This window comes from Hakea prostrata, chromosome 3 (assembly GCF_041222555.1).
Source record: "Hakea prostrata isolate BN-2017 chromosome 3, UWA_Hpros_2, whole genome shotgun sequence".
NCBI classification, from domain to species: Eukaryota; Viridiplantae; Streptophyta; class Magnoliopsida; order Proteales; family Proteaceae; genus Hakea; species Hakea prostrata.
This window is the reverse complement of record NC_142602.1, coordinates 25,680,896-25,707,204: the sequence shown is the minus strand read 5'-3', so window position 1 is coordinate 25,707,204 and position 26,309 is coordinate 25,680,896. Positions and strand designations below refer to the sequence as shown.

The 26,309-nt window shown below is 36.8% G+C and overlaps 2 protein-coding genes and 1 non-coding gene across 3 annotated transcripts in view; 2 read left to right on the top strand and 1 right to left on the bottom strand.

Moving 5' to 3' along the window:
• Positions 1 to 1,894: 1,894 nt before the first annotated feature.
• Positions 1,895 to 11,526, bottom strand: ARP7 (actin-related protein 7). Its single transcript, XM_089150060.1, has 7 exons — positions 11,185 to 11,526; positions 9,179 to 9,394; positions 8,444 to 8,585; positions 5,984 to 6,228; positions 4,141 to 4,324; positions 3,153 to 3,220; positions 1,895 to 2,773 (listed from the first exon to the last, which is right to left on the bottom strand). Exons 1-7 carry the CDS (start codon positions 11,260 to 11,262, stop codon positions 2,621 to 2,623), a joined length of 1,086 nt encoding a protein of 361 aa, XP_089006186.1. The 5' UTR covers positions 11,263 to 11,526; the 3' UTR covers positions 1,895 to 2,620.
• Positions 11,527 to 11,632: 106 nt separating this feature from the next.
• Positions 11,633 to 11,714, top strand: TRNAS-GCU (transfer RNA serine (anticodon GCU)). Its single transcript has one exon. It is a non-coding gene; the product is annotated as a tRNA-Ser (tRNA).
• A 12,436-nt stretch (positions 11,715 to 24,150) lies between these two features.
• Positions 24,151 to 26,309, top strand: part of NODGS (nodulin/glutamine synthase-like protein) — a 47,456-nt gene continuing 45,297 nt past the window's right edge. Inside the window, exons 1-2 of the mRNA XM_089150059.1 lie at positions 24,151 to 24,504; positions 25,398 to 25,649. Of these exons, the coding sequence (XP_089006185.1) occupies positions 24,331 to 24,504; positions 25,398 to 25,649 (426 nt within the window). The 5' untranslated portion in view covers positions 24,151 to 24,330. The remainder of the gene's footprint in view (positions 24,505 to 25,397; positions 25,650 to 26,309) is intronic.

The window sequence follows — 26,309 nt, the reverse complement described above, 5'->3', positions numbered from 1 at the left end:
TGAACTAGTCAGCAAGATCTCGTGCTGAACACAAGCTCAACTAATAAAATTGTACAACATATTACTTCAAAACAGTCTGATAAACTTATTGTTGTTATATAATAGTGGCTAGCTTCTGCACGGGCGGACCCAGGATTGAATATTGGGGGGGGCCGAAGAACGAAAGTCTAGATTGGGGAAGAACAAATGCTTTTCGCCACATATAGTGTGGGCCTTTATAAGCCCACCTTGGTGCCACCTATGAATTATTTTATTATATTAAAGAATATGCCCACATATTTTGTGAGGCCCACACATATTTGACAAAAATAGGTAAATTATTGATAATAATTTTTTTTTTCAACAATATATAGGTAAATTAAAGTAAAAAAAAAAAAAAAAAAGACTTTCAACCCTAAAAAGTCAAATGCAAACTATTTTTTTTAGGTAAGAGATACAATATATAATCAAATAGCAAAAATAACAAAAGAAATAAAGAAACAAAAATACAAAATCTAATAAAGAAAAAAAAAAAAAAATATATATATATATATATATATATATATATAAACAATATATTGTGAAGAAGATTTTTTCCCCAAATTTTCCTTAAGCCGCGCTTATAGAAAGTTGAAGAAGAATAAATAGGAAAAAATAAACGGAAGAGAATAAATAGAAAGAAAAGAGAAGAAATGAGAGAATAAATAGGGATTGAGGAGGAGTTAGTTTCTAATTAGGAATGGCATTTTGAATTTCTAATAAGATTTTTTTTTTCAAAAAATTTCTTTAACCCACCATTATAGAAAGAGAAGAGAATAAATAGGAAAAAAAGATGTGAGAGAGAAGAGAGGGGAGAATAAATAGGGATTGAGGAGTTAGTTTTTAACTAGGGATGACAATTATACCCATTATTTTACCTTTCAAAATTATTCTCAAAATTGAGGGGGGGCCAAATAGTGACATTTCACATGTGAGAAGAGAAAAACACTGAAAAAAATGAAGAAAATTAATACAAAAAGTGAAATAAGAAGGGAGTTATTAAAAATATTTAAAAATCCGGGGGGGGGGCCATGGCCCCCCTCGGCCCCTTAGTGGGTCCGCCCCTGAGCTTCTGTCATTAACCTTGACAACTTGGTTGATTTGCAAATCATTGTCAATAAGCTTACATAAGAAATTTACCAGGACCTCATGCATGACACAACTAGGTTGCGCTTAGACGTCTCCAACCTGATTAGTGCATATCAATACTAATAATCGAAGTCTTCGGTCTCAGTCAAACAACCCAATTGAAATTACTACCCGTAAACAGTAAAGAAGGAAACCTCAGATTCAATGATATCAAAGGAAGAAGGTTGCAAACTTGCAATTAACGCAATTCTCATTCTAGTTATCCTTTTCTGATTCTTTATTCTCTGAAGATTTTTTTTTTTCACCTTTCTTTCTTACTTCCTTCTCTGTAGAATCTCTTAAAGTTTTTTCCTTCCACTTACAATGAACATTAACTTATTAGAGTATCAGTGACTTCTGATTTGCACAGCCAGTTTAAAGAACACAACAGAACAGCCAAACCCGATTGGGAGAGAAGAGCTGACAACGCCATGAATTATGTAGCACATAAAAATGGCTCCCCGATTACCCCCCAAAAAAAAAAAACCCCCCTCAACCAAAGAAAAACCTCCACCAAATTGCATGGATAGAGCTTTTGTCTTTCTCTTGTTTTTCTTTTTCTTTTCCGTGTTGTGCCAAGAAAGTGTCACTGGCTTCAAAACACCAGCCGTCATCTCTTTCATCAGAAAATCGAACAAGTTACAGGAAAAATTTCTCTGCCAGGTACCCTTATTCAGTTTTCCTTCTTTGAAGAATAAATACCAAAAAAAAAAAAAAAAAAGTAAATGACAGTTATTTCATCAAATAAAATTTAAACCACCTCTTACCTGGATAATAACAGTTACACTCCTTACCTGGTAAAGAGACAAATCCTTAACCTTGTCAGCGTGTGACCTGGCAGAGCTAAATGTCATTAGGTCTACAGGAGGTCCATTTTAAGTATATGTAAAAAAAGATGGTTCTGCGTGCAAGAGTTTTCACATTTGAAGTGAGAGAGCATGACTCATCCTCAGCGTGTTCAGAAATGATCTAGCTATGATAAATGTCACCACAAGAGTTCCACCCTGAAGTCAGAAAGAGAAGTGCCTGCGAACTGCAAAAGCAACAATCACAAAAATATCATTTCATTCCAGCCAAGATTAAACCATTGGTTTGGACCATGGTTTGTAATTGACCTCATTAATTTCCCAAACAGCAAGTTAGTGTAATACCATTAGAAATTTACAACTCTACTGGTTTACAATAGTTGGATCATCCCTGGCTGCAATAGTTATAAGAGAAGGTTATACAAGCAAGTGTAAGAGGGCATCACAACAATGAGAGCAACAAAACGGCCCTGCATAAATAGCGACAGATCATTTTGCTTGAAGAGAGGGTGCTTGTCTAGTTTTCCTTACATCACACACTATATTGTAACTGATGTACAAAGAACTCCCCTTGAGCAGTAATAACAGGAATAGTCTACAACACTCAGATCAATGACACAAAAGTTACAGCTAAAGCTTTTCCAAACTGAACTTTAAGCTAACAATTTTTAGAAGCATTTTCTGTGAACGATTGATGGTCCAGTCTCATCATAGTCTGCCTTAGTGACATGCTGGTTTTGAGGGAAGACAACTTTGGCAAGAATGGCACCTCCCATCCATGCTGAATTCTTTGACAAGTTCTCTGGCATATATTCAGGAGGCTGCAGGTAAAGAAAGGTTGATGTCAGACAGAGAAAATAGACACATGCAAAATATGTCCTGATAGCCCAAAGTAAAAGCCTGGCCAGCCTAAGGCTACAGGATATTTATGGCAGGAGATGTTCCAGGGAATGATCTATGTCCTGACACCAAGATTTCAGTACTTCCTAGGCTGGGCAGAGACCATATAAGTCCTTAACTGCTCCAAAGAAAACCTAGTTCATCACTCAAGGGTTACTGGAGTGGCACATACAAGCATAGCTGTTACACATCACTTGGATCCCACTAGTTAAGCAGAACCCCCTCTACAGGTAATGCAGCAGAATATCCCAACATGATCAAATAAAATTAGCATTTTCCAGTAAGTTACAAAGAGTTTACTTTCACCAATGAAGGGCGGATGGCTGAGGACGACAGGTTAGCTTCTTTCTGGAACCGCTCTTCAAAACCTGAGGAAGAAAACCCAATAACCTGGAGTCAGCAGCTCCTATATTCAAGACGGTACTCCTTTCAAAATATTGAGTTATGAAGTATATTGCTTTTAGGAATACTGTGACAATATTGTGATGGTACAATTCTGTGACACGACTTCATTTGGTGCCAGATCCAATTTCAGACAAATAAATGTGCAAACGTGGCACAAAAGCAGCACAGCTACATCATTGCACCATAAATATAACCACCAGAATATAGGATTTGGTCTGTTCAGGCTTACAACTTCACCATATCTCTTATTGTCACAAGTTGCATTATATGACATTTTTTACACCCACTAGGAAGTGGCAAAACTAGGAATTCCAATTACCTAGAAAATAACTCCAGCAAGAAGCCTAAAACCATGAAAGACTCTTCAATAAAATCAGTAACCATTTCCAGAAACTACTGCAGGCTGCACCTCCAGAACCACATGCCCCAGATTCCCCAGTTCAGACCTGCACTCTGATGTTAGAACCCTTCTCTTTGGCAGTTTATCTCCAGACAATCATCAAAGTACGGAAACAATGCTGCCAGGTGGAAGTGTATGCATGAGATGTCCTCACATCTCCCACTGCAGGTAAGTCTCCCTGGAGAAGGGTGAAATGTATATATGTGTGTATTTATATTTTGCTTTTCATTTTTGGGAACTGTAGCTTGTATATATAGGGGAGGGGGGGTAACTTTTATATAGGGGCAAAGCCCCAGCCCAAGGAGATTTGAGCTCTTGACCTCTTACTTATGAGGTCTTGGTCTTCGCCAACTGAGCCAACCTCTTGGGGTTGGGGTGAAATATTTGAACGTACCAAAGACGTAGGTGACATTTCTACAATACTAATATCTCAAACCCAGTTCTTTTCACACACAAACGCAAAAGTCACAGGTTTAAACATACCAGGCATAGATGAGGTGCCCCCACATAGGACAGTAGTTTCCATCAGCTGGCGGTGATTATCAGATGACACACTTGAGATGCAACGCACAAGCTGCTCAACAATCCCATGCTCCTCTAAACCCAATATCAGTGGTTGGAACAAAGCCTCGCCAACAGTGTACCTCTCTCTTGCAATTGTTATCACCTAGCATAATATTTTCAAAAGATAATGCTATCACAGGAGCGTCTCAGATAATTCAAACTAGAAAAAGACAATTGAACATCAGACAATTAAATGCCCACATGTAGCACATAGAGCCAGTTGACCATCAGAATGGCAACTCTTCTAACAAATGGCGTCACCCATAGCTAACAAGTTGATTCTGCTGCCAAAAGAATGAGTTGTAATTTGCAAATCAGGGATATTTCTCTAAAGAACCAAATCTATTTGACTGTTGATACCCTGAGGAATAACAGATTGGAGAAGCAGCAAAATGTGGGTGGTTGACATGAGGACCAGTGTACCAAACCACAAAGACATGGGGTATGATCATGTCAGGTCAAGCAGCTTTCAAATTCAAATCTAAAAACTAAACATGATTTACTGTTCATGGAATGGGATGCCTATTAGTTCAAGAAAAATCATAACTATTAAAGAAGTGTGGGAAACTGCACATTAGTCACTGGGAGAAAGTGTTGGAAACTGCACACTAGCCCCTGGGGAAATTTGTCAAGGAAGAGTTCACCCAGAAAGAAAAATCAAGAGAAAGATATTGTTGATAGACAGTTTACCCCATCCTCATCAGAAAAAAAAAACAAGAAAAAAAAAATCAACCTATTGGTCCATAAGGCAGCCCACAATTTATGGTTCCAACTAGCAATGATCATATGATGGACCTGACCACTTTCAAACCAATCATACTGGCAATGTTTCAGGAAGGGGGGAAATAATCAGGATCAAACAAAAATCACCTCTTGGAAACAGAAAACTATAGCAGGTTTATTCATTTTTAAGAATCTGAAGGTATGCCAACACAGTAAAGTAGTACCAGAATTGAAGCAAACAGTTGAAGTCTGTTTGAATACGTTATCAACACCTATTTTTAGGGTTCTTCATTGTCTCTCTACAAAGTTCTTAAGCCTAAGATTCTACTGAAATTTAAGGAGCGTCACCAGGGATTATTTATCAGGCTATTATGGAAAATCAGAGACAGATCACAGACGAACTGAAATTTGTACAAATAAACTAAACAAACAATCAATTAGATTTAATCCAAATCGAAGAAACTGGAAGAGCTAGGGGCATACCTAAGAAAACCATAGGAAAAGTGGAAAGAAAGGATATGCATGGTTTAAGCCTTGTATCTAGTATGGCCTAAAATGAGCTGATTGGAAGGCAAAGATCCGTGTAGCTGACTTCATTTAGTTGCATTAAGACTTATCGTTGTTGTAAACAATCAACTAGATCCTCACACCACATTCACTCTTTTTCTTTTCTTTTTTCCGAAACTAGAAAACAGAGAGACACGGTGTTTAATCCAACATTCTGTTGAAAAAAGAAGGGTGAAGGAGGTTTTACTTCATCGTATTCACAACAAAAATATTTGGGGGGGGGGGGGTTGCTAAGTCTTTTAACACTGTCAAGGGTAAAATCGATTTTTTGTTCCACTTTACAGGGAACTTTCATGGTGGGGCACTTATTTTCATGTTTCTAACTGCCGATGGGGCAGAAGTGTTATTATCATATCACAAAGTGATCTAAGTGTCATTAACCCAACTACAAGGGGAGATAACTGTCATTTACCCAAAATTTTATTGTAGTATGTTCAATGCCCAGAGATATAAGTTTCTAATATTCTCAAACCTGTCCATCCGGAAGAGTATGTTGCTCTTTCTGACATGATTTTCCAGTGCCCTCATAAGCATCTTCATCTTCAGCACAGCATGCAAACTGCTCTTTTATATTCTCAACATCAGACAAGCTAAGATTCACATGTGGATTGGATTTACGGAGTTCCTGAGCAAGTAAGTTTGTCAAATCAATACCTCCAATCTCAAATCTTTTCGAGGCAATGTGCTGAACTGCACCTTCAGAGACTGGTGCAATATCTGGTAAAATGTTACAGAAATCATGTGCATAAAACTATCAGATCATCCAATAGAGATAAACTTCTAAGTCTATGCATATACAAATTCTTTAACAAAGGCTTCAAGACAAGGCTGCAGACTAACTGAAGAAACATAACAAGACACCAGATAAGAAACAAAAGCACCAACTCAGCTCAAAATGTGTGGATTATAATCAGGCAGTAACAGTAGGGCATACAATATTTAACATGTCCCAAATCCCAATACAATGGTTTTACGAAGTCACTAATGTGAAAAAGAAGTGGGACCCTTGAGGATTAAAGATTAGCATGCTCCAGAGTGTCCCTGGGGAGTACCAACCTGGAACCGTTTGGATCAGCTGATCCAAGTTAGATATAAATACACAACAGCGGTTCAGGTCATGTTTACCAGATTTTAGATAAGTTTGATGTAGATCGAAAGCCCATACCTACTACCCATACAAGCAAGCTCCAAAATCAGGGTGGCAGGGATGCGAATGCTGTGAGAGGCAGCCTAGTCTAATCATGAGGCAAAATTTTTGTTGGTTCAATGGAGCATCACATAATGCAGCATACTCCAAATAGAAGCATGCATGAGAACAAAAAAGACCAAAACACTATTCATGTCACTCAGTCACTGTCACATGAACTGTGACTATGTCAGGCCCCATTTTTACTTAAGTAAGAATTCTCCTAGAAGATTTTAGGATCCCAAGACTATGAAGATTTTATTTTGGGGAGATTCTGAAGCTTAGTTTGGTTTCTATCATAGTTATTCATGCATGTGGTGAATTATAAAGCCTTGTGGTTTCCAATTCTAGTTAGTCTCTGTCTTCCGAAAGATTCCATTGTCACTAGTTACTAGGTTAATCGTTTATATTTTCAGTTTATAAAGTTTCAATTTATTGTAAAGCTAAGTCAAGCTATAAATAGGTTCTTTTATTGCAATAGAAGATTAGACTTTTGGAGAAATAGATTTGTGGCCTAGTAGCCTCATTTATGGAGTGAAATCCATGTTCAACAGCTGAAATAGCTGTGAGTGAGAAACCCTAGGCTGAGATAGCCCAACCCCTATCCCCTTTCTTCTGTCCATCCTTCTTATCCTTTGCTATGTTTTTCTTTTATATGTAAAAGTGAAAGAAGGGAAACAACAAGGTCCAGTTATTTAATTTTGTTTTCATCTTTGTATTGATCCTGACTGCGATTGATCTCCCGTTGATTACTCCAGTTTGAGATAGACCCTTGCATTAAAGCTCCTCTATAAGACTACTGGATCCACTCAAGGATTAAACCAAGAGGATCTCCAATGCCACGAGATAATGTATTGCATTCAAGGGATTTCTAGGCGGTTTTCTACCTCATATAAAACTAAGACTTCAGGTTTTGACTGAAAACTGGCTCTCTTTTTCTTTCTTTTTTTTTTTTTTTTTTTTTTTTTTTTTTTTTTGGGGGGGGGCGCTCAACATGTCATTGAGCAGGTCAAAACTGATCAAAACCACTGAAAATGGTCAAAATTTGGTTGTTAACAGTCAAAATTGCTCAAAACTTCCAATATGTGCGAAATATGGTTAAAATGGTTCTGTATCAACTCAAGGTTTCATCTCAATGTCCATCAAAAACTAGATTTCTCAGTCAGAACAGCAAGTTTAGCCTGAGATTAAGAACCATGATGATATTTGACAAGCTGCAACTTTTTGAGATAGAATGAGAATTGTAGACAAAAGGAAAAATAAAGAAATGAGATATGCAAAATTCAATTATAAGTAATCATTATCCACCAAAGAAAAAGCCAAAACAATCAGATGTACATTAAAGGTACTCCTCCAAAGCCCCTTTCTTCAGAATAAATAATCTTATTTTTTTCTTTTTTTCTTTTTCCAATAGAAACTCGTAAGGCCTCATGCACACTAATCTCTTTGGCAGAATGTCTTGATGCTCCCATAGAGCGGATTGTGGCCATTCCATCTCACACACAAGTCAGAACCTTCCGAGCCAAGGCATCTGCAGTAGAATTCACAGCCCTTGGTATGTAGCAACTTAAAAGAGAGGGATCTAGAAAAGGAATAAACGCACACTAAAGTATGCTCACAGAAAACTCAAAATTAAAAAACAGTTAGTCTACACCAAAAAAATCTGAAGAACCATCCCCAGTCAATACCAATATCCATTCACCTGAAAAATTAACAGCACAAATATGTATATTGGGAATCACTTACCTATTTTCCCATGTCCAATATCAACAGTGCAGCCTGATATGCGTCCTACTGCATATAGCGACAGTACCGCTTGTTCAGAAGCATAAAAGCCTGAGACGTTAAAAGTTTCAAACATCATTTGCACCAATTGTTCTCTGACTGCCTGGTGAGAACAGTTTTTAACCAATAAAGAATTTAGACAAGTGAAAATTACAGAAGAACTTAAGCTCATTTAAAAGCAGCCAGAATTTTAGAAATTAACAAAACATACAAAAAAAATGATGAAATTAAAAAGCATTCAAATAATATTTGCAACTTCAGAGTTTAATCACTTTTCCTGAGCCAAAAATCTCCATGCAATTGGCCAGTGATTCAGAACTCCAGAATGGAAACAATTCCAATCCAGATGCATGTGTCAACTTTAGTTAACAAAACTGATTTTCCCTGCAATATAACTGAGAAGTCCCTCTAAGTTTAGTCTAGGCATTATTAGATTTCTGAGCCTTAGTTTCTCTTGCAGTTGCTTTTAGTCCCTTGGTGAGTGCTAGGACCTTCAAATATATGGATGCCTCTACCTAACTCAGAAATCCTCTTCATTGTAATTTTGTGAACTATCCTGTTTTTAGATCATTCTCTCAGTAAACGTCATAATCTATCAAAATCAAAATAAACAGGGAAAAAACACTTAACTAAACTCATGTAAGATAAGCTACATAATTAAAATAATTCGAAAAAAAGAAAGCAAGAGTTTTCTACCTTAGGGGTAGAAAGTGGTTCAGTAAACAATATCTGTCCTTCATTTCCAACTTCCCACTCAAGGCCAGCGTACAGAATATGGTGCAACAGGTCTTCCATAGCCTCCCAGTCCTTAATAAATCCCCTCACAACTGGATTAATAATAATCGCCTCAGATACTGAACTGTCAAGCATGGCTCCATCCTCAGGCATGCGTTTCATCTGACTAGGGATAATCTGATAATATATTTAAGGAGAGTTAAAAAGATATTATATTTACAAATAAGTGTCAGAGAGAAGAAAATAACTTAATAAATAGAACTCACAAATTAATGAGAAAGATAGTTGCAATTGAGGCTATGAAGAAAGGGATGTATACAACAACTAAATGACAATCTTTCTGGTGGAAGACAATAATCAGGCAGGGTGTAATGTATGGACTAGGTTTAATGCATTTTGATTTTTGATTTATAATTATCTTAATATTTAAATGTTACAATATTTTAGAGATGCTTATATTACTATCGAGCTATAAGCCTATAACAGACAACAGGCAAAACATTGGTTGATGATGTACAAATGTCAGTAAGTTCTATGGGAGCAAAAAAGCCAAGTAAGGTCAAGAAGCCACAGTGGGAGCAGTAGCCAAATGCAGTACCATGAACAATAATCTCAGGCAGACTGATCAAAGTCAGAAGCTAAGCTACAAAAGGAGAAGCTTAAATTAACTTTTAGACATTAGAGAACCCATATAGTATGAAATGACCCATGAAGGGTCAAGTAAACTGCAAAAAACTACAAACATAACATTTAGGCAGGGGTGGGGGAAAAAAACTAATATCCTTAGCAGGTTTAGCAGCATAAGAGGGAGACAAGCAAGAGAAAGCAGAAAGACTAGCCAGTTCTAACCACAGGAAAAATATATTTTCAAGTTCCCACGGATTATCCTAAGAAGCTCCCAGGCCCACTAATTGGGAGGGAGGGCTCATGCACATTGGCTATTTACATGTTCAGAAAGGAAGACCATACAAGTGTGGTGAAATTGACAAAAATGAGCATTTGTAAAGAACTAAGGCAGTGAACTGTGAGGGAGATAAAAGTTGAAAAATAACTGAACCACTCCAATTCCATTCTTCGTTATCTTGCTTAAACAAAAGATTATGGCTCTGCTGAAAGGAGCTAGTTTTATGCACTAGTTTTATGCACCAGTTTTTACAGACAAGCATGGGAACAACCCTTTATAGTGAGGATGGAACCTAGAAGACTCTCAGGGATTGGAGAATTGAGTTATTAGAATGAGCTAGAAATCATTACAGGTTCGAACATCTCACGTCTTAGAAGCCATTAATTACCAAACGAAACTCCACATAGATAAAAGGTAGAGTCAGCTAGATCATCAACATTTGAATTGACTAAGGTTTGAGTAGCAACGTGGACTCTCTTCATCCCTCCCTCCCCCACCCCAACCAAAAAAAAAAAAAAAAAAACTTACATGAAGGAGTAGAGTCATCTACTTGGCATTACTGAATTTAAATTTATCAAAAGCCAAGCAACAACATAGCCATTCACCCATCCTCAACAACCAAAAAAAAAGTAGCAACGTAGGCAACATACAACTATCATCTTTGTCAATGTTCTCTTGTCGTTGTACACGTTTACACATAAAACACATACACCCTACTGTGCAAAATGTTCACCATGTTTAAGGGAACAAGTCAAGCATGTTCAAATAGCTCAAGTTCCAACTATGTAGCGCTCAGTTCACATCCTGTAAAGTGAATCGACTTAACTTGTAAGAAGAACGAGTTTTTTTCTGTACTAAAACCATGCTAAGAGGGAGCCATCCTTCTTTGAAAGAAAATGACGTACGCACCACCTTACCTAACTGAAACCAGATACTACTGTCAAAAATAACCGCAATTTTTTTTTATTTTTTATTTTTAATTCTTCCATGGATTTTCTAGGTTTTCCTTGTACGCAGGCAGTCATAATCAGTAATTCCAGGAAGAAAAGAGGAACATAATTACCATTGTAGGCGCTTGGTCAGGAACGGCGAACCCTGCCTTGAGAAGCTTTGACCCGGCATCGATGACCACTGCTTCCATTGCTCTATAATTCAAGCTTCCTTTGTCCGACGGTTTTACAGACTGTAAATTGTGGCCTTGGCTAGGCTCAGAACCATGAACGACTGAGTTCAGACCTGGTTCATCGGGATCATCAGAATGAGAATCGGTTTTGCTTTCCCGTTCGCTATATTATCTGGTTGCAAGGCAGCAAGGGGCGGGAAGCTCGAATTTGGGGTTTCTGTCCTCTGCTTGGTAGAGGGATAATCATACGCCGCCTGCGTGCGGTAAACTGATGAACAGCTCCAATGGGTATGCACGTTTGCGCATAATGGGGCCTTCGATGGGAAATCTCTTTTAAAATGTATAACCTAATGTTGTATTTTTATTTTTTATTCAATTGTTCATCAACGTCGCTTTGGCCGAGTGGTTAAGGCGTGTGCCTGCTAAGTACATGGGGTTTCCCCGCGAGAGTTCGAATCTCTCAGGCGACGTTTTGAACTTTTGTATCCTTCCATAACCACATGTCACATTCCCAGACCAATGTTCCGTTTTTGAACCCAGCATAAACCGCCAAACCTAATCCGAGTTACCAAACTATTTCTGATATTTCCATGTTACCCTCTACATTGAATACCTTTTCCATTGGAAATCTTGGTTAACAAATGGGCCAAACAAATGAGTAAAATTTTACAAGGCCCAGAACCCCTTTCTTCATAACCAAATGAGCCCATCCCAAACTTTAATGGTTTCCCCTATTTAGATGATACATGCAATCCCTTGCACTATCCGAAATTCCTTACCATCACTGGGCAACCAAAAAGATAGTGAAAAGGATAAAGGACAGGCGATGAGAAGAAATGAAAAGAAAAAGAAGTCAATTGTGGAACTTCTCCATGTTAAAAATAGACAAAAAAAAAAAAAAAAAAAAAGGTAGAAAAGAAGTGTGAAAAATACCTTGGCTCTGTTACAAGAATATCTTTTAGAGGAGAACCTCGTAATGGATGCTCGAGAAGCAATGAAACTCTTGTGCTGAAACTGTAGGGGTTTGAGAGGCCCCCTATCAATTCAAACTCTAAAATCCCTCTCCAAAAAAAAATCCTTTGGACTTCATTTTCTTATCGAAACAAAGAGTAAAGAAGGCCAGAATGAAGGCAATTTGTAGATCACTAAAATTCCATCATTCTTACTCTGTGGAGTCAATGGGATTATCTAGGGTTCTGGTAGTAATGTGGAAGAGAGACACCATTGTTCATATCCTGCAAACAACAAAGAATTTTATTGATTGAGATGTTGAACCTAGTAGAAGAAAACCATTTTACTTCGTAGGTGTATATGGAGATCCTAGGAGGAATCATAAACAAGCATTGTGGGATGCATTAGCAAATCTTGGTAGAAGCAGGGATGAAAATTGGTTGTGTGGGGGCAATTTTAACTCAGTTTTGACATGGGCTGAGAAGTTGGGAGGTACAAGACTAGGTTATAGAGACACAAGGAGATTACAAGAGTTGGTAGATGCATGTGATTTTGTGGAAATTGATTCTTAGGGCCCTTTATTTACATGAAACAATCACCGTACTAGTTCTAAAGATATAAAACAAAAGCTGGACAGGGTTTTTGCAATATTAATTGGAGATTGGAGTTCCCTAAAGCCTTTGTTCTTGTTTCCTTTGCTATAGCTTCTAATCACTCCTTAATTATAATCAACACTGGTGGAACTTTGTCCCGTGGTCATAGAAGATTTTGCTTTCATTCCATGTGGCTTCAACATGACGGTTTTTATATGTTTGTGAATGATAGTTGGGCTAAGCCAAGAATTGAAAAGGATGCTTCCATGCTGCAAACAAAAATGTTGGGATGTGTTGAGGGCATACAATTGTAGAATAAGGAGGTTGTTGGTCTAGTTCAAACTAGATAATCCAAACTACAGTCAGAATTGCAAGATAGACCAAATTCTATAACAATAAAAGAAAGAAAGAAGTAAGGAAGTGATGAAATTGATTATCGAATACATGAGTTTTGAAGAAGAGTTATGGAGGCAAAAGTCTAGGATCACATGGTTGGAGCAATGTGACCTAAACACTAAATTTTTTCATGCTAGCACAATCATTTGGCGTCAACACAATAGAATTAAAAAGCTGCAACTTCAAAATGGCAGTTGGAAGATTTAGAGACCAGAGATATATGACGAGGTCTTTTAATTTTATGAGGAGATTTTCAAAACTGAAGGTGTGAATCATGAGGCTATATAGGAGATTCTTCAACATGTTGACTGTATTTTTTCAGTGGAGGATAATAATGTTCTTGAAGCTAGTCCTTCGGCGGATGAAATAAAGCAGTCCCTCTTTCAAATGAATCCTCTGAAGTCCCCAGGTTATGATGGCTACCCTCCCTTGTTCTTTCAACACTTCTAGGAAGCTACTAGCAGTCCAGAACATTGTGAGTTTGTTACTTAATTTTTTTTGTAAAGGTAAACTACTTGAAGGCAGCAATTTGACTCAGATCTCTAATACCAAAAGTTGCTCAATCGGAATCGATTGATAAGTTCCAACCTATAAGCTTGATTAGTGTTGCTGTTAAGGTGGTTTCTAAAATACTGGCTTCTAGGCTGAAGGTGATGCTTCCTCATTTCATTGACACAAGTCAAGCTCTCTAGGGACTTGATTATAGGATTTTTTTCGAGGTCAATTAAGACCAAACAAAGATCCTCCGTGCGATCTTTATAACTTTCCATGAGCCATTAAGTGAGGGAAAAATATATTCCATGAGCCTTTTCAATAAATAGGTTAATTCTATCATGATCTGCTTGTCATAAAGCCAAATTGGTTTACTAAGATTTGAGCCTCTTTTCTCAAAAGGTGTTCCTTAGTCTTCTCCCGAAGTTTCATAGTTTGTTTCATTCGTCTTATGCTTCTATAGTTATTGCAAATTTGGATATCACCTATATTTTTTACAGATTGGGACCACCAAAATTTCTCCTACATTCATCAAGCATTTACATTGTGCTCATAATCTAGTTAAATAGACTCGTTAGTCAATATACCCCGTAAGCTCAATGACTTTTGTTGGAATCTCATCCATCTTGCCTACTTTCGTCTTTCCAAAGGCTTTTTGAATTTCCACCACACTATACTTTTTTACAAAGCTATGGTGTGTCTGTGGATTTTTATCAACTAACTTTACTGTCTTGATCATTTCTTTACAACATATCTCCATTTAGTAGGTCAGAGATATACTCATTCCATCTCTGGGTAATGCCCTTGTCTCTTATCAACACTGCCTTCATCATTCATGGTGCAGCTCACCTAATTGAAGTCTCTACTCTTTCTTTCTCTCCTTGTAGCTATGTTAATATAACATTTTCCTCTTCTTTTCTGTTTGGGTTGATATAGAGATCCTAATATTCATTCACCCTAGTCACCCCTACACCAAATTGTATGCCTTCCTTGTTAGGAAGAAGTCTATTTGGCTGGCACAATGCCCACTCTAAGTTACAAAGAAAGTGTCCACAACCAAAAGATTATAAGCTAACATAAAGTCTAGAATTAAGGAACGCTCCTCATTCCTATCCTGAACTCCATAAGCACCAGACACTTTCATATACACTACAATCACTCCCAAAATGTCAATCCAAGCAACCTTCAAAAATTATATGTTCATCTAGGCTACAAACCTGCATTAAGCCTCCATCATAGGTCATCTTGGAATAAAACCAAATAGGTTCTCCCTAATAACAGTTTCACTTGACTGGAATCCTATTCTAATTAGAAAAACCTAGACTTATAATGTATTGGGCCTATGAATCAAATAACTTTGAGTAGAATCTCTATTGGGCCTATGAATCAAATAAATACCCTAATACTTTCTTGATAATTACAATGCGATAATGTATTTCACTTGACTTATAGTAAGTTATGCAAAAGATAATTCACCTACTTTCTCAGTTGGTTTCTAACGAAAGATGTTCTATTATTCGCTCTAATTCTTTTGAGTCACTTCTGGATCTATGACTCAGATTGCTCATCTAACACTTGTATTAAATATTATTGACTTCATAAAACCATGGCTCTGATACCACTCTGTCACACCCCACCCGTCGGTCTCGGTTACCCACCCGACAACCCGTGGGTGCGATCCGTCACAAGATCCAAGGTTTTAGTCTCTCAACAATATTAAATACAAATAAAGATAATCAAGAGCAACAAATGTTCAATAAATGAATTAAATGAATTACAGGAGTCCAAATACTCCAATAACAATAATAAAGGAAAGAAATAATGAATAAAAATAAATAAGGGTTCAGCGGAAGTAAACAAAAGAGTTATATCAATTTCTTCCCAGTTTCCTTTTCTAAGTTTAAAAATTGTTTTTCATGGATCTCAAGGTAGGGTGTCCTCCAGTTCTTCTCTATTCGCTGAGCAACTTTCTAACCACCTTCCGTCTCTGACCATCAATAGATGCGATAAGCACACTCCATGCAACCGCAGGAGCTCCCGCACATGTTATTTCCATCTCCCACTGACGGTGCCACATCTTCTTCATATGGGATGGTTCCTTCATAGGAAACCAGTCCATCTTCCTGTACAATTCCTTCTTCTGCACAGGCTAATAAACATATACAAAATAACGACGTGAGTTCTAAAGAACTCAGTAAGAAACAATCATAATTCCCATCAATTATCCAGCAATGCCAAGATGTACAAATAATAAGAATGAATGCAATGTATGAATGATATTATGATTTCTAACTATGCAGGTCTCTAATAGTTGACATGCTTTAAGTTATACACCAAGCTACTCCTGAGGGATCCTGGGAAAAGGGAAAGTCCACACGCCTCTTCCATCGGGGTAGTCAACACTCTCTCACCACGACCATTGGTAATGAGTACTGGGGCATGCGGGGGTTTTTAACAAAACCACAGGGCCTTTCGGGTTCTGGCCCAAAAAAAAAAGGGATACATCAACTATCGCACCAACACATAACGATTCATAATCCAACCTAGGAGAGAGAATCCTCACGGACGGCACCGCCGGGACCCACCCAACCCTATGGCACCACAAATGGGGCGGATGCTCTCAGATTCCCACGACACCGGCCGATCCCGGACATCCATGAGCCCAACCCTAACATATGCAATCCTACCATTTACATGAATAACTGGACCAATGTCACCTCATCTATCAATTTAAGGACATGAATCCCCCAAAGACGCAATCTAGACCACCTAATAATGCCACAAATAGTAAAGAAATCGGAGACATCCAGACATGTGTCCCATTCCACCTAGCTGATATCCCAAAAATAGTACCTCACCACACCATACCAACCATCATCAACCAAACATCAAACAACACAAAGAGAAAAACAAACAAAAAATAATATGATTTATATTTAAGACATGAATACAGCAGCATATATAAAGAAATACAATTTCAAATAGACACTAGATTAGCATATTACAAGTCTATTCAAAAGATAGGATGAATTGTCCTTACCTGCATATAAGTAAAACTGTCCGTAAAAAGAGATCCGTTAACTATTACAAGTCTTTCTTTTCAAACAGAGTATACCTAAACACAGTGTTTCAATATTATATAAGTTAAATGAATCAAAGAGAATCAGAACCAAAAGTCATTTAGTTTCTGTTTACCAGCCGGTCGCTTAAGTTGAGCGACCGCCACTAGTGACCTCCCAAAAAACAGAGAGTTTCAATCCGAAACTCAGGGTTCTGATTACTCGTTTTCAATCCAAATTTCGAGTAATCATGACCTAAGTCTCAAATCTAATACTCCCTAAGCCAAAGGGTGAAGGAAATCCTAGTAATTACCATCATTGGGTTACCCATAACTCTCCCCTTGACTAGATTATCCTTCTCATGAAAACAGGGTTTTGTTTACGGGTAATTCATCTCAAGTAGATTGGAAAGAGAGTCACAATGATCAAAGGGGGTAACCACAAAGACGGGGGGACGGGTTAACACTAAATTAACAGACAAAGAGAGTAAAGAACAAAGGATAAATTCATTACCTCACGTCAGAAAGCCAGAAAAGGGAAGGACTGATCTCCAAGTCACTGCTAGCACTCCAGATCCACTTTCGGAACTTCCCCGCAGCCGTCTAACCTCCAAATTTAGCAACCACGAATAAAATATTTGTTATTTAGATGAGGGTTGCCTTTTATAGAAGTCAGGGGGCAAAATAGGGCAAAATCCCCGAAAACAGACCCGGCGGTCGCTTGGTTTAATCGACCGCCACTAGTAACCGTCCCCATGTAATTTGCCATACAAAGGTGCTTTTGCTAGGGGGTTGATACCCAAGGCCAACCTAGCCCTAAAGAAGAGATGGGGGAGATCTTACCTTCATTCCGGACATCTCCGAACAACACTTGACTTCCAGAATTCCAAAATCCAAGCAAGGCAAGCTCTTCAGACAAAGGATCCAGATCCATGGGTTCAGGGTATGGATCATGGACTTCTATTTGGACACTTCACAAATTTACCCGACTAGACCTTCGGGTTCTTGGACCTGAAATACGGATCTCGAGTTAGAAATACGGGGTTTCTTACAGGTTTGTTATTCGAGCGCAAATATTTTTAGAGAAGCATTGTTTCTCTTCAAAATTGTGTCATAGAAAACTGATTGGTGAATGTAGCTTTACGGATCCCTTAGTCCATCGATTATGGGGTGCACCATATATGATGGAGGGTTGACTAATATTGGGGGTGAAAACGCACTTAAACCCGTGTGCACTATTCGGGGCGTTTAAATACCTTAAAGAAAATGTCGTTACCGGCACGTTTCAACTCCGTCAATTTTCGTTATCAAGATGGATGTACGTACTATATCTTTCAAAAATGAGTTTGTTCATGCCATTTGAAACAAGATAACTTTTCTAATTCTACTTTATTTGTCTTATACGCTTGCCCTGTGGTAATAAGTTTCCAACAGTTTTAAGGTATTTAAAATGATCGTATGAGATTTGGGTTTCCATTGAGATAATTGGTACGTGTTGTTAAATCGTATTAACAGGCGGTGCAAACTTCAGTAAAGCAAATACAGTTATGATAGGGCCTTTCTCTTACAAAATTAATTTTAAGGGTTTCTAGCAGGATTACAAGTTTTCCTGTTTAGTTTCAGTGGCTTCAGGTTTCTATATGTTTGTCTTTACCGAATCAATTAGTACAGATTTTTCTTTACCCCGGATCTTTGTTTGAATTTATGATTCATATAAAACCTATGAATTCGGCGACGTCTGCTTGGAAGATACACATAGGTGTGCATGGCTTATAAGATTGAGATCATGTTTATGGAATTATTGTTGGACTTTGAAGCATCCAGAAGACCATGAAAACATATTTGTTTGGACTTTGCCATATTTAACTATCCTAGGGGATTCGTGATCTTTTTTTTTTTTTTTTTTTGGAAGAAGTAGCTGATAATATTAATAAAAGAAGAGACTATACATGAGATTACAGACGGTAATAAGTTTTGCTAGAGACGTCACTATAAACAAGCTTAGCCAATCTAGGCGGAAGAAGGTTACAATCAAAGACCACCTCCCCCGGCACGGAAAGAAATCCAGCCAAAAAATCAGCACAAGTATTGACCTCCCGAAAATTATGTTTGAATAAACACCCTTGAAATTGGGACGCCATCACTCTAATGTCTTCCACAATGTCTACCGCCTTCCACGGAACTGAGGACTTCCTTAACACCATCGCCAGGGCTGTAGCAGAGTCTGAACAGATAATCACATAGGGAATGTGTAGCTGGATATCTTGTAGAAGCCCCTTTCTGATAGCCTGCAGCTCCATCAAAAGAATATTGCCCTCCACCAAGCAACCGGAAATAGCAAAAATACATTGATCTTGCGAATCCCTGCCTATAGTGCCATAGCCGCCCATCTCAATCCTCACGGAACCATCACAACAAATTGATGTCCACCCAAGAGGCGGCTTCTTCCAAGACATTGCAATAGCCCTTGTAAAAGTAAAACTAACCTTGATTTTCCATCGATGGAAGAAGCTTCTAGAGATGGCATCGTCAAGAATTGACCGTTGTGGAAAAGAGAATTTTTTTTCTGGAATCGGCAACCACTTGATGCAACACTTTCTTAGGACATACAGTGGTTCTAGGGGTGTCAATTTATAGCCCGAACCGGCCCTAACCAAACCTTAATGGGCTGTAATTGGGCTGAGGGTTGTGGAGCCCACACCAACCCGAAACCGAACCGCAACCCGTTATAACCCGTTTTGTAATTTTACATTAAATACTATTTGAATCATTATATTACCATTAGGCAGTTGGTATAGACAATTAAAAAATTTAAGCATGAATTCAAAGATCAAATAGTCATTTTACTACTTAATATCTAGGTTCTTGATTTCTATAGAATGGGTGGGTTTTTTTTAATGGAAATTGCCCAATAGCAACTTTGCTTTCCATATAATTTTCGCTTTTGTCGTAGGATGCTCAATTGTTTTTTCTTGTTCATTTTTTTACACACCATAAACCATTAGTCAACCCGAGTATAAACCGTTAGCCCAAGCCGTTAGTTAGCCCGAACCCAAACTGCACCAAACCCAAACCGGCCCGAAACCGTTATTTTGCTAATGGGCCGTGTTTGGGCTAGGTATTTTTCAGCCCGAAACCGCCCCAAACCGCACCGTTGACACCCCTAAGTGGTTCCATTGAATATCCTAGAGTTTCTCTCTTCCCAAACCCGATAAATCAAAGCACTCAAGCTGAACTTCCGAACCTGCTGTATGAGTGAATTCCCTTTGAATTTGGAAATTATCCAATTGCGCTTTTCCTGCCAGGAAGTCCGACCATGAAATCTGAGACCATTTAGAGTAAGGAAATCATGCCATAGGAGCATCCTATATGGGCATTTAAAGAATAAATGGTCATGGCTTTCTTCGTGATCTTTCTTATAGTCTCATATATAAATATATATAAGTTTTACAAGGCTAGATCTATGGGTTACATTAGTTTCTGATTGTGAATTTTAAATGAATGTACCAGAGGTTAATGTGGAGGATAAATGTATGCTAGTATGCATTCAGTGGGTTTTGTTGGTTCAGAACCTGTATTAAACTAGGTTTACTTGTGACTTGAAAGTTTGGTGTTTTCTAAGGCACCATTGGACTGATTGAATGAACCGTTAGACTAGTTCTTATTGACATACTAGGTGCCCTGAACCTATTTGTTTACCTTCCCACCCTTCCAAGTAAGCGTCAATTCCCTTGATGACTTACCTGTTAAGATTGGTAAAGAATAAAGTGTTTGTGAATTATGCAAAACTAATTTCAGAAACTACTGATTATGGAAAACCACATGGGCAACACATAGGAGGTAACGAAAATCAACGGAGTTGAAACGTGCCGGTAACGACACTTTCTTTAAGGTATTTAAACTCCCCGATAGTGCACACGGGTTTAAGTGCGTTTTCACCCCCAAGATCAGTCAACCCTCCATCATATATGGTGCACCCCGTAATCGATGGCCTAAGGGATCCGTAAAGCTACATTCACCAATCAGTTTTCTATGACACAATTTTGAAGAGAACCAATGCTTCTCTAAAAATATTCACGCTCAAACTCCTCCCACATTTATATAGGAGAGCAAGAGACACCAACGAAGGTTGTCTCCAAAGGTTATATCTCTTCCCTTAAGGCATGTTTCTATTGGCCATTTAAGTGTCTTTTAGGAAAAGACTCAATCTTTAGAAAAACAAATTGTTTGAATTTTCAAATAAATTACAAAAATTTATATATATATATATATATATATATATATATATATATATATATATATATATATATATATATATATATATATAAAAGCATCCCTTCTTTTTTTATACAAAAAAGCAAAGTATAAGTTGAATATGGAGAAATGAAATGCAAAATAAGCCACAATTAATAGACACTAAAGAAAATGAGACTTGATACAAAAATGACCCTAAATTATAAAGTTGTCAAAAATCAAAATCTTACAAATAGATTGCAAAGTTTACCAGAATGAGAGAACTCTAACCACAGCCAACAACCATTGCCCATATTGGTGATATGTATTGATTATATTCCATCACATAATTTTGTATTTATTTTTGTGGGTAAACGATTCCATCACATGAAAGTTAAGTGGTAAATAGAAATCATTTATTTGGGGCCAAATATAAAACCATTTAAACAATATGGTAAAACAATATAAATAATCTACCTTTTAATAGAAATAGTTTATTTTAGATAAAATATATAAAAGCATCTGTTCTTTTTACTACCAAGAAAAGAAAAAAAAAAAGAATAACTTGAATATAAAGAAATGAAATGCAAAACAAGCAGCAATTAATAGACATAATAGAAAATGAAACTTGATAAAAAAAAGAGCCTAAAGTCTAAACTATAAAGTTGTTAAAAATCAAAACCCTACAAATAGACTTTTTTTTTGTTTGTTTGTTACCCACCCTACAAATAGACTTAAACCTTACCAGATAAGAACCTACAGGTAGTTATACCCACTGCCCAAATTGGTGATATGTACCTATTACACTAACTTGATTCCATCACATTATTTGTTTTTGGTAAACGATTCCATCACATGAATGATGATATGACAAGTGGTAAATAGAAATCATTTATTTGGGACTAAATATAAAACTATTTAAACAAAATGATAAAAAACAGTAAATAAACTATCTAAACAGTAAATAATTTACCTTTTAACAGAAATCATTTAGGTTAAGTTTGTTTGCAAAGGTGGGGTGGGAAAAAAGATGTAGAAAAAAAAATATGTGAGCTCCATGTGTAGTGGGGTGAGGGAGAAACAAAAGAAATAAAAGAGTTTCGTGGAAAAATGATAGTGGTGGGTCCCATTTTTTACTTTTCCCAATTTTCCCACAAAGTCCCACAAAATATGTGGGGTTTTAAAATGGCTTGAATGGAAAAGTCGGGCTGCCACATCAGCAGACAAGTTTCTTTGTCTCTCACTTTCCCACCCCAAGCAACCAAACAATCTACCATATTATGATTTAAGGGAAAAGTAAGAAATATACACTCTTTTCAAGAATTTTCCTACCCTTTTTTTCCTACTCACCTTTATTCCAGCAAACAAATGCAGCCTTATTTTGAATAAAATCTATAAAAGCATCCACTTTTTTTTACCAAAAATAAAAAAGAAAAAGAAAAAATAAATTAAATGCACAATAAATAGCAATTAACAGGTATAATATGAAATGAGACTTGATGCCAAAAATACCCGAAATTATAAAGTTGTCAAAAATCAAAACCCTACTAATAGACTTCAAAGCTTAATAGATGAGAGAACTTTAGCAACAACCAACAATTACACTAGTTCGTTCCATCACATGAATTTTTTCTTTTTTGGTAAACGATTCCATCACATGAATAATGATATGACAAGTGGTAAACAAAAATCATTTATTTGGGGCTAAATATAAAATCATTTTAACAAAATGGTAAAATAGTAAAAAGAATCTCCTTTTAATAGAAATGATTTATTTTGGGTGAAATATATAAATTTTATTTTCAAAAGATATATAGTCTATATCATCTACTCAGATGGAAAGATTCTCCACTTTATATGTACTCAATCTGAAACCATAATCTTTTATTTCTTAAGAAAATGAGAGAAGATTTAGATTCTTGCATATTCAAATTTTTTTATGAAAATATAATCTTATTTTATTTCTTAAGAAAAGGAAAGAAGATTTAGACTCTTACATATTCAAAATTTTCCTTATAAAAAATAATTTTATTTTTAGACCAGACATGTGTCAAAACGAGGAAAAATCTACTACAAAAATTTAAGTCCACATGATTGAATACTTAACATATGTCCAATGTAATAAGAAAATCTTCTTTATTAATAAATGAGAGAGAAGCTATTTGGGCAAAAACAAGAAAAAGAGAGAGAAGTTATTAATTTTACACTTTAAAGGGTGTGTTTGTTTGCTAGAATAAATGAAGGGTGGAAAAATTCTTGAAAAAAGTAAATTTTTTTATTTTTTCTTTAAGTCCTAAGAGTGTAGTTTGTTTTTGATAAAAAAAAAAATAATTTGTTTGGTTGCTTGAGGTGAAAAAGTAAGAGACTAGGGTGACGAGCCTAATCCCATTGTCAAACCTCCAAACGGAAGATTTTAATGTCAAAACCTCACAAAATGTGGTTGTAAAATTTTATGAAATGAGATCCATAGACAAAATTGTGAATCAAGATTGTGGGACGAGATTTCAAAAATTATACATTTATTTCACAAAAATTCCTATCAAAATTTTTTTGGATGATTTCAAAGATTTCATTCCACAACCAAACATCTAATTATATAAATTATAACCATAGATATGAAATATATAGATTTAAATCTCTAGATATGAGCCGCCCAAAGAAAGAAAAAGGACTACCCTTCATCCCCCACACATACAATGAGGCCTATATATATATATATATAATTTAAATTTCCCACCCCACCTTCCAAAACAGATGTAGTAGCCTTTAGGAAATTTTTTGAAAAATAGGATTTGATCAAGCATCCAACCAATAATTTTCTTCTCCAAAATTCCAAGGGGTAAAGGACAATCGATGCCTTTTAATAGAAATAATTTATTAGGGCAAAAAATACAGAAACTATCTGATACGTTGGATCGGTGGCAATACCTGTTTAAAGGAATATTTACTGACACAAAGTCATCAAGAATCCTACACAGAGAATCTTTATAACCAATATCCAAATGGTAAGAACTAAGAACCTTCAGTCCCGGGCTCGGAAGTCGAAGATGGAAAGTCTTTCTTGGGCATCTGTGACTACGTTATTCTTCAAGTGTTATAGGTGTCAGAATTGAGCAAATCACTATCAATCAATCAAAGTCAAATGTGGAAATATCACCGTTTCTTCCCCCAAGAAATTATAAAAATGAATTATATCACCGTTAACTGAGTTCTTCTTCTGAATATCTAGTCAGAGATAACCCAGCCAAAGACTTGGCCTTAAGAGCTACATAACGATTGGAAAATTTAAAAAAAACAGTTGATTGATTTGATTTTCTGTGGTTTCTGTAGAAGTATTTGAGGTAGGCAACGAGGAGGGGTGAGATGGAAGTCGACAAGTATGCTGTTCTGAGGGAAGCCGTGGAGAATATAGAACTTGTTGATGGCCATGCCCACAACATTGTTGCTCTCGACTCTTCTGTTCCTTTTATCAAATGCTTCACTGAAGCTGACTCTGATGAAGCCTTGTCCTTCACCCCCCATTGTCTCTCCTTCAAGGTTAGCCTAAGAAAAACTCAGTTATTGCCTTTCATGGTTTTTATGTTTTTGTGAAAGTGTTGAGAACTATTACTTTTCAGGCGACTCTCGTTGACCATGGCTTTATGAATAGGAAGTTTGACTTGGAGCCAGTTCATTTGCATGTTACATCACAAACTAACTTGATTTTTTGATTTGGTTAGACTCTACGAATTAGATTGAGAGTTAAACCCTCCAGTTTCTGCAACCCATCGGCTATTGTCGGTTGCGGTCAACCACATCCAATGAAATCCGATGTGATTGGTTTAGACTAACTCTAGATATCCAAAAAATGAACAGAAATGGGTCGGTTTTTAATCTGAAAAGTTGTATTTTCTGATGTTCTGTATTAGTGGTGCCTGAAATCCAAGTGTAGCACTGATTCCTTTTGCTTCAGTTGTTTTTTTGAACAATACATAGCATTTTTGGTATTTGATGGCCTTTTCCTCTTCTTTCTTGAATCTCAATTTCACTTTGCTGGAGGTAAATTTTAGATAGAACTTTGCAGTCTATTGGAATAACCTAAACACGTGGTGGTTGTGAGGAAAACAGAGTTGTCTTTGAGGAGCCCTGTTTTGAACTCTCTCTTTGGTAATGTATATAATAAAAGAAAAAAATAAATCCAAAAAAATGAACTTAATTGTTTTTCAATTAAATCAGAGTTTGCCTTTTTCTTTGTTGAAACCTGAAGTTATAAAGGAAAAGAAAGCGTTCATGCAGTGTTTGTCTTTGGAGGAATATGTTGGTATCGGGAGTTCATTCAAAAATGGCTTTAAGTATAAGAGTTGTTTAAGTGGGTGTGTGGTTGTAACAAAAAGTGTACTCAAATTGGACTTTTATACACTCTGTGACACATCTGGCTTTGTGATATGCAGAGAAGCTTGCGCGATATTGCTGAATTGTATGGCTGTGAGGCATCCTTGCAGGGAATTGAAAAACATCGTCAGTCACTGGGATTACAGTCAATCAGCTCAAAGTGCTTTGGAGCTGCAAAGATTTCTTCGATACTTATCGATGATGGCCTTAAATTGGACAAAATGCATGAGCTAGAATGGCATAAAAGTTATGTGCCAGTTATTCATAGAGTATTGAGGATTGAGGTTTTGGCTCAGCAGATTCTTAATGAAGTGAGTCATTTCTTCATACTCCTATCTTTTCCTTTTTGCCCCTGTCCTTCTCCTGATCATCCATGGCGATTTTGTTGAGCCTAGAAAAATATTCATACTTTACTGTTTTCCCCTAATCTCAATGGGTAAAACTGAATTTTGCCCAAAGAATAACATGACGATGTCAAAATGACAGAAAAATGGGTAGGATAACGAAATCAAGTGATTATCCATCAAGCATCCGTTGCATTCAATTGGTTTTAAAAAAAATTTTAGTAAGTGTTTTCTCGATTATCATATGATGATTTATTCACTTTCCATATATATATAAATAGAAAGAGATAGACTAGAAGCGACATCTCTTATGTCAATGACACCAAAGGGATATTAAATGAATGGAATTTGGATATGGATGGAATATAATGAAATAGAGCCATTTGAGGTTCCCTATGAAATGAGGTATGGAATGGAGCTACTACGAAGAAGTTCAGGGAGTTATGAATGAAGCTTCGGTGAAGTTACTGAACTGGGCCAGAAATTAGGACCAGCTGATGTTTGTACTGCTATACCCTTGTAATTCTATGTTTCTATTCCAACTGAAGCTTGTCACTTTTCTGAAATTCTGAAGATTCTCTCATATCACACCATCCAACATAATGAAAATGGAAGTAGTTTCAAGAG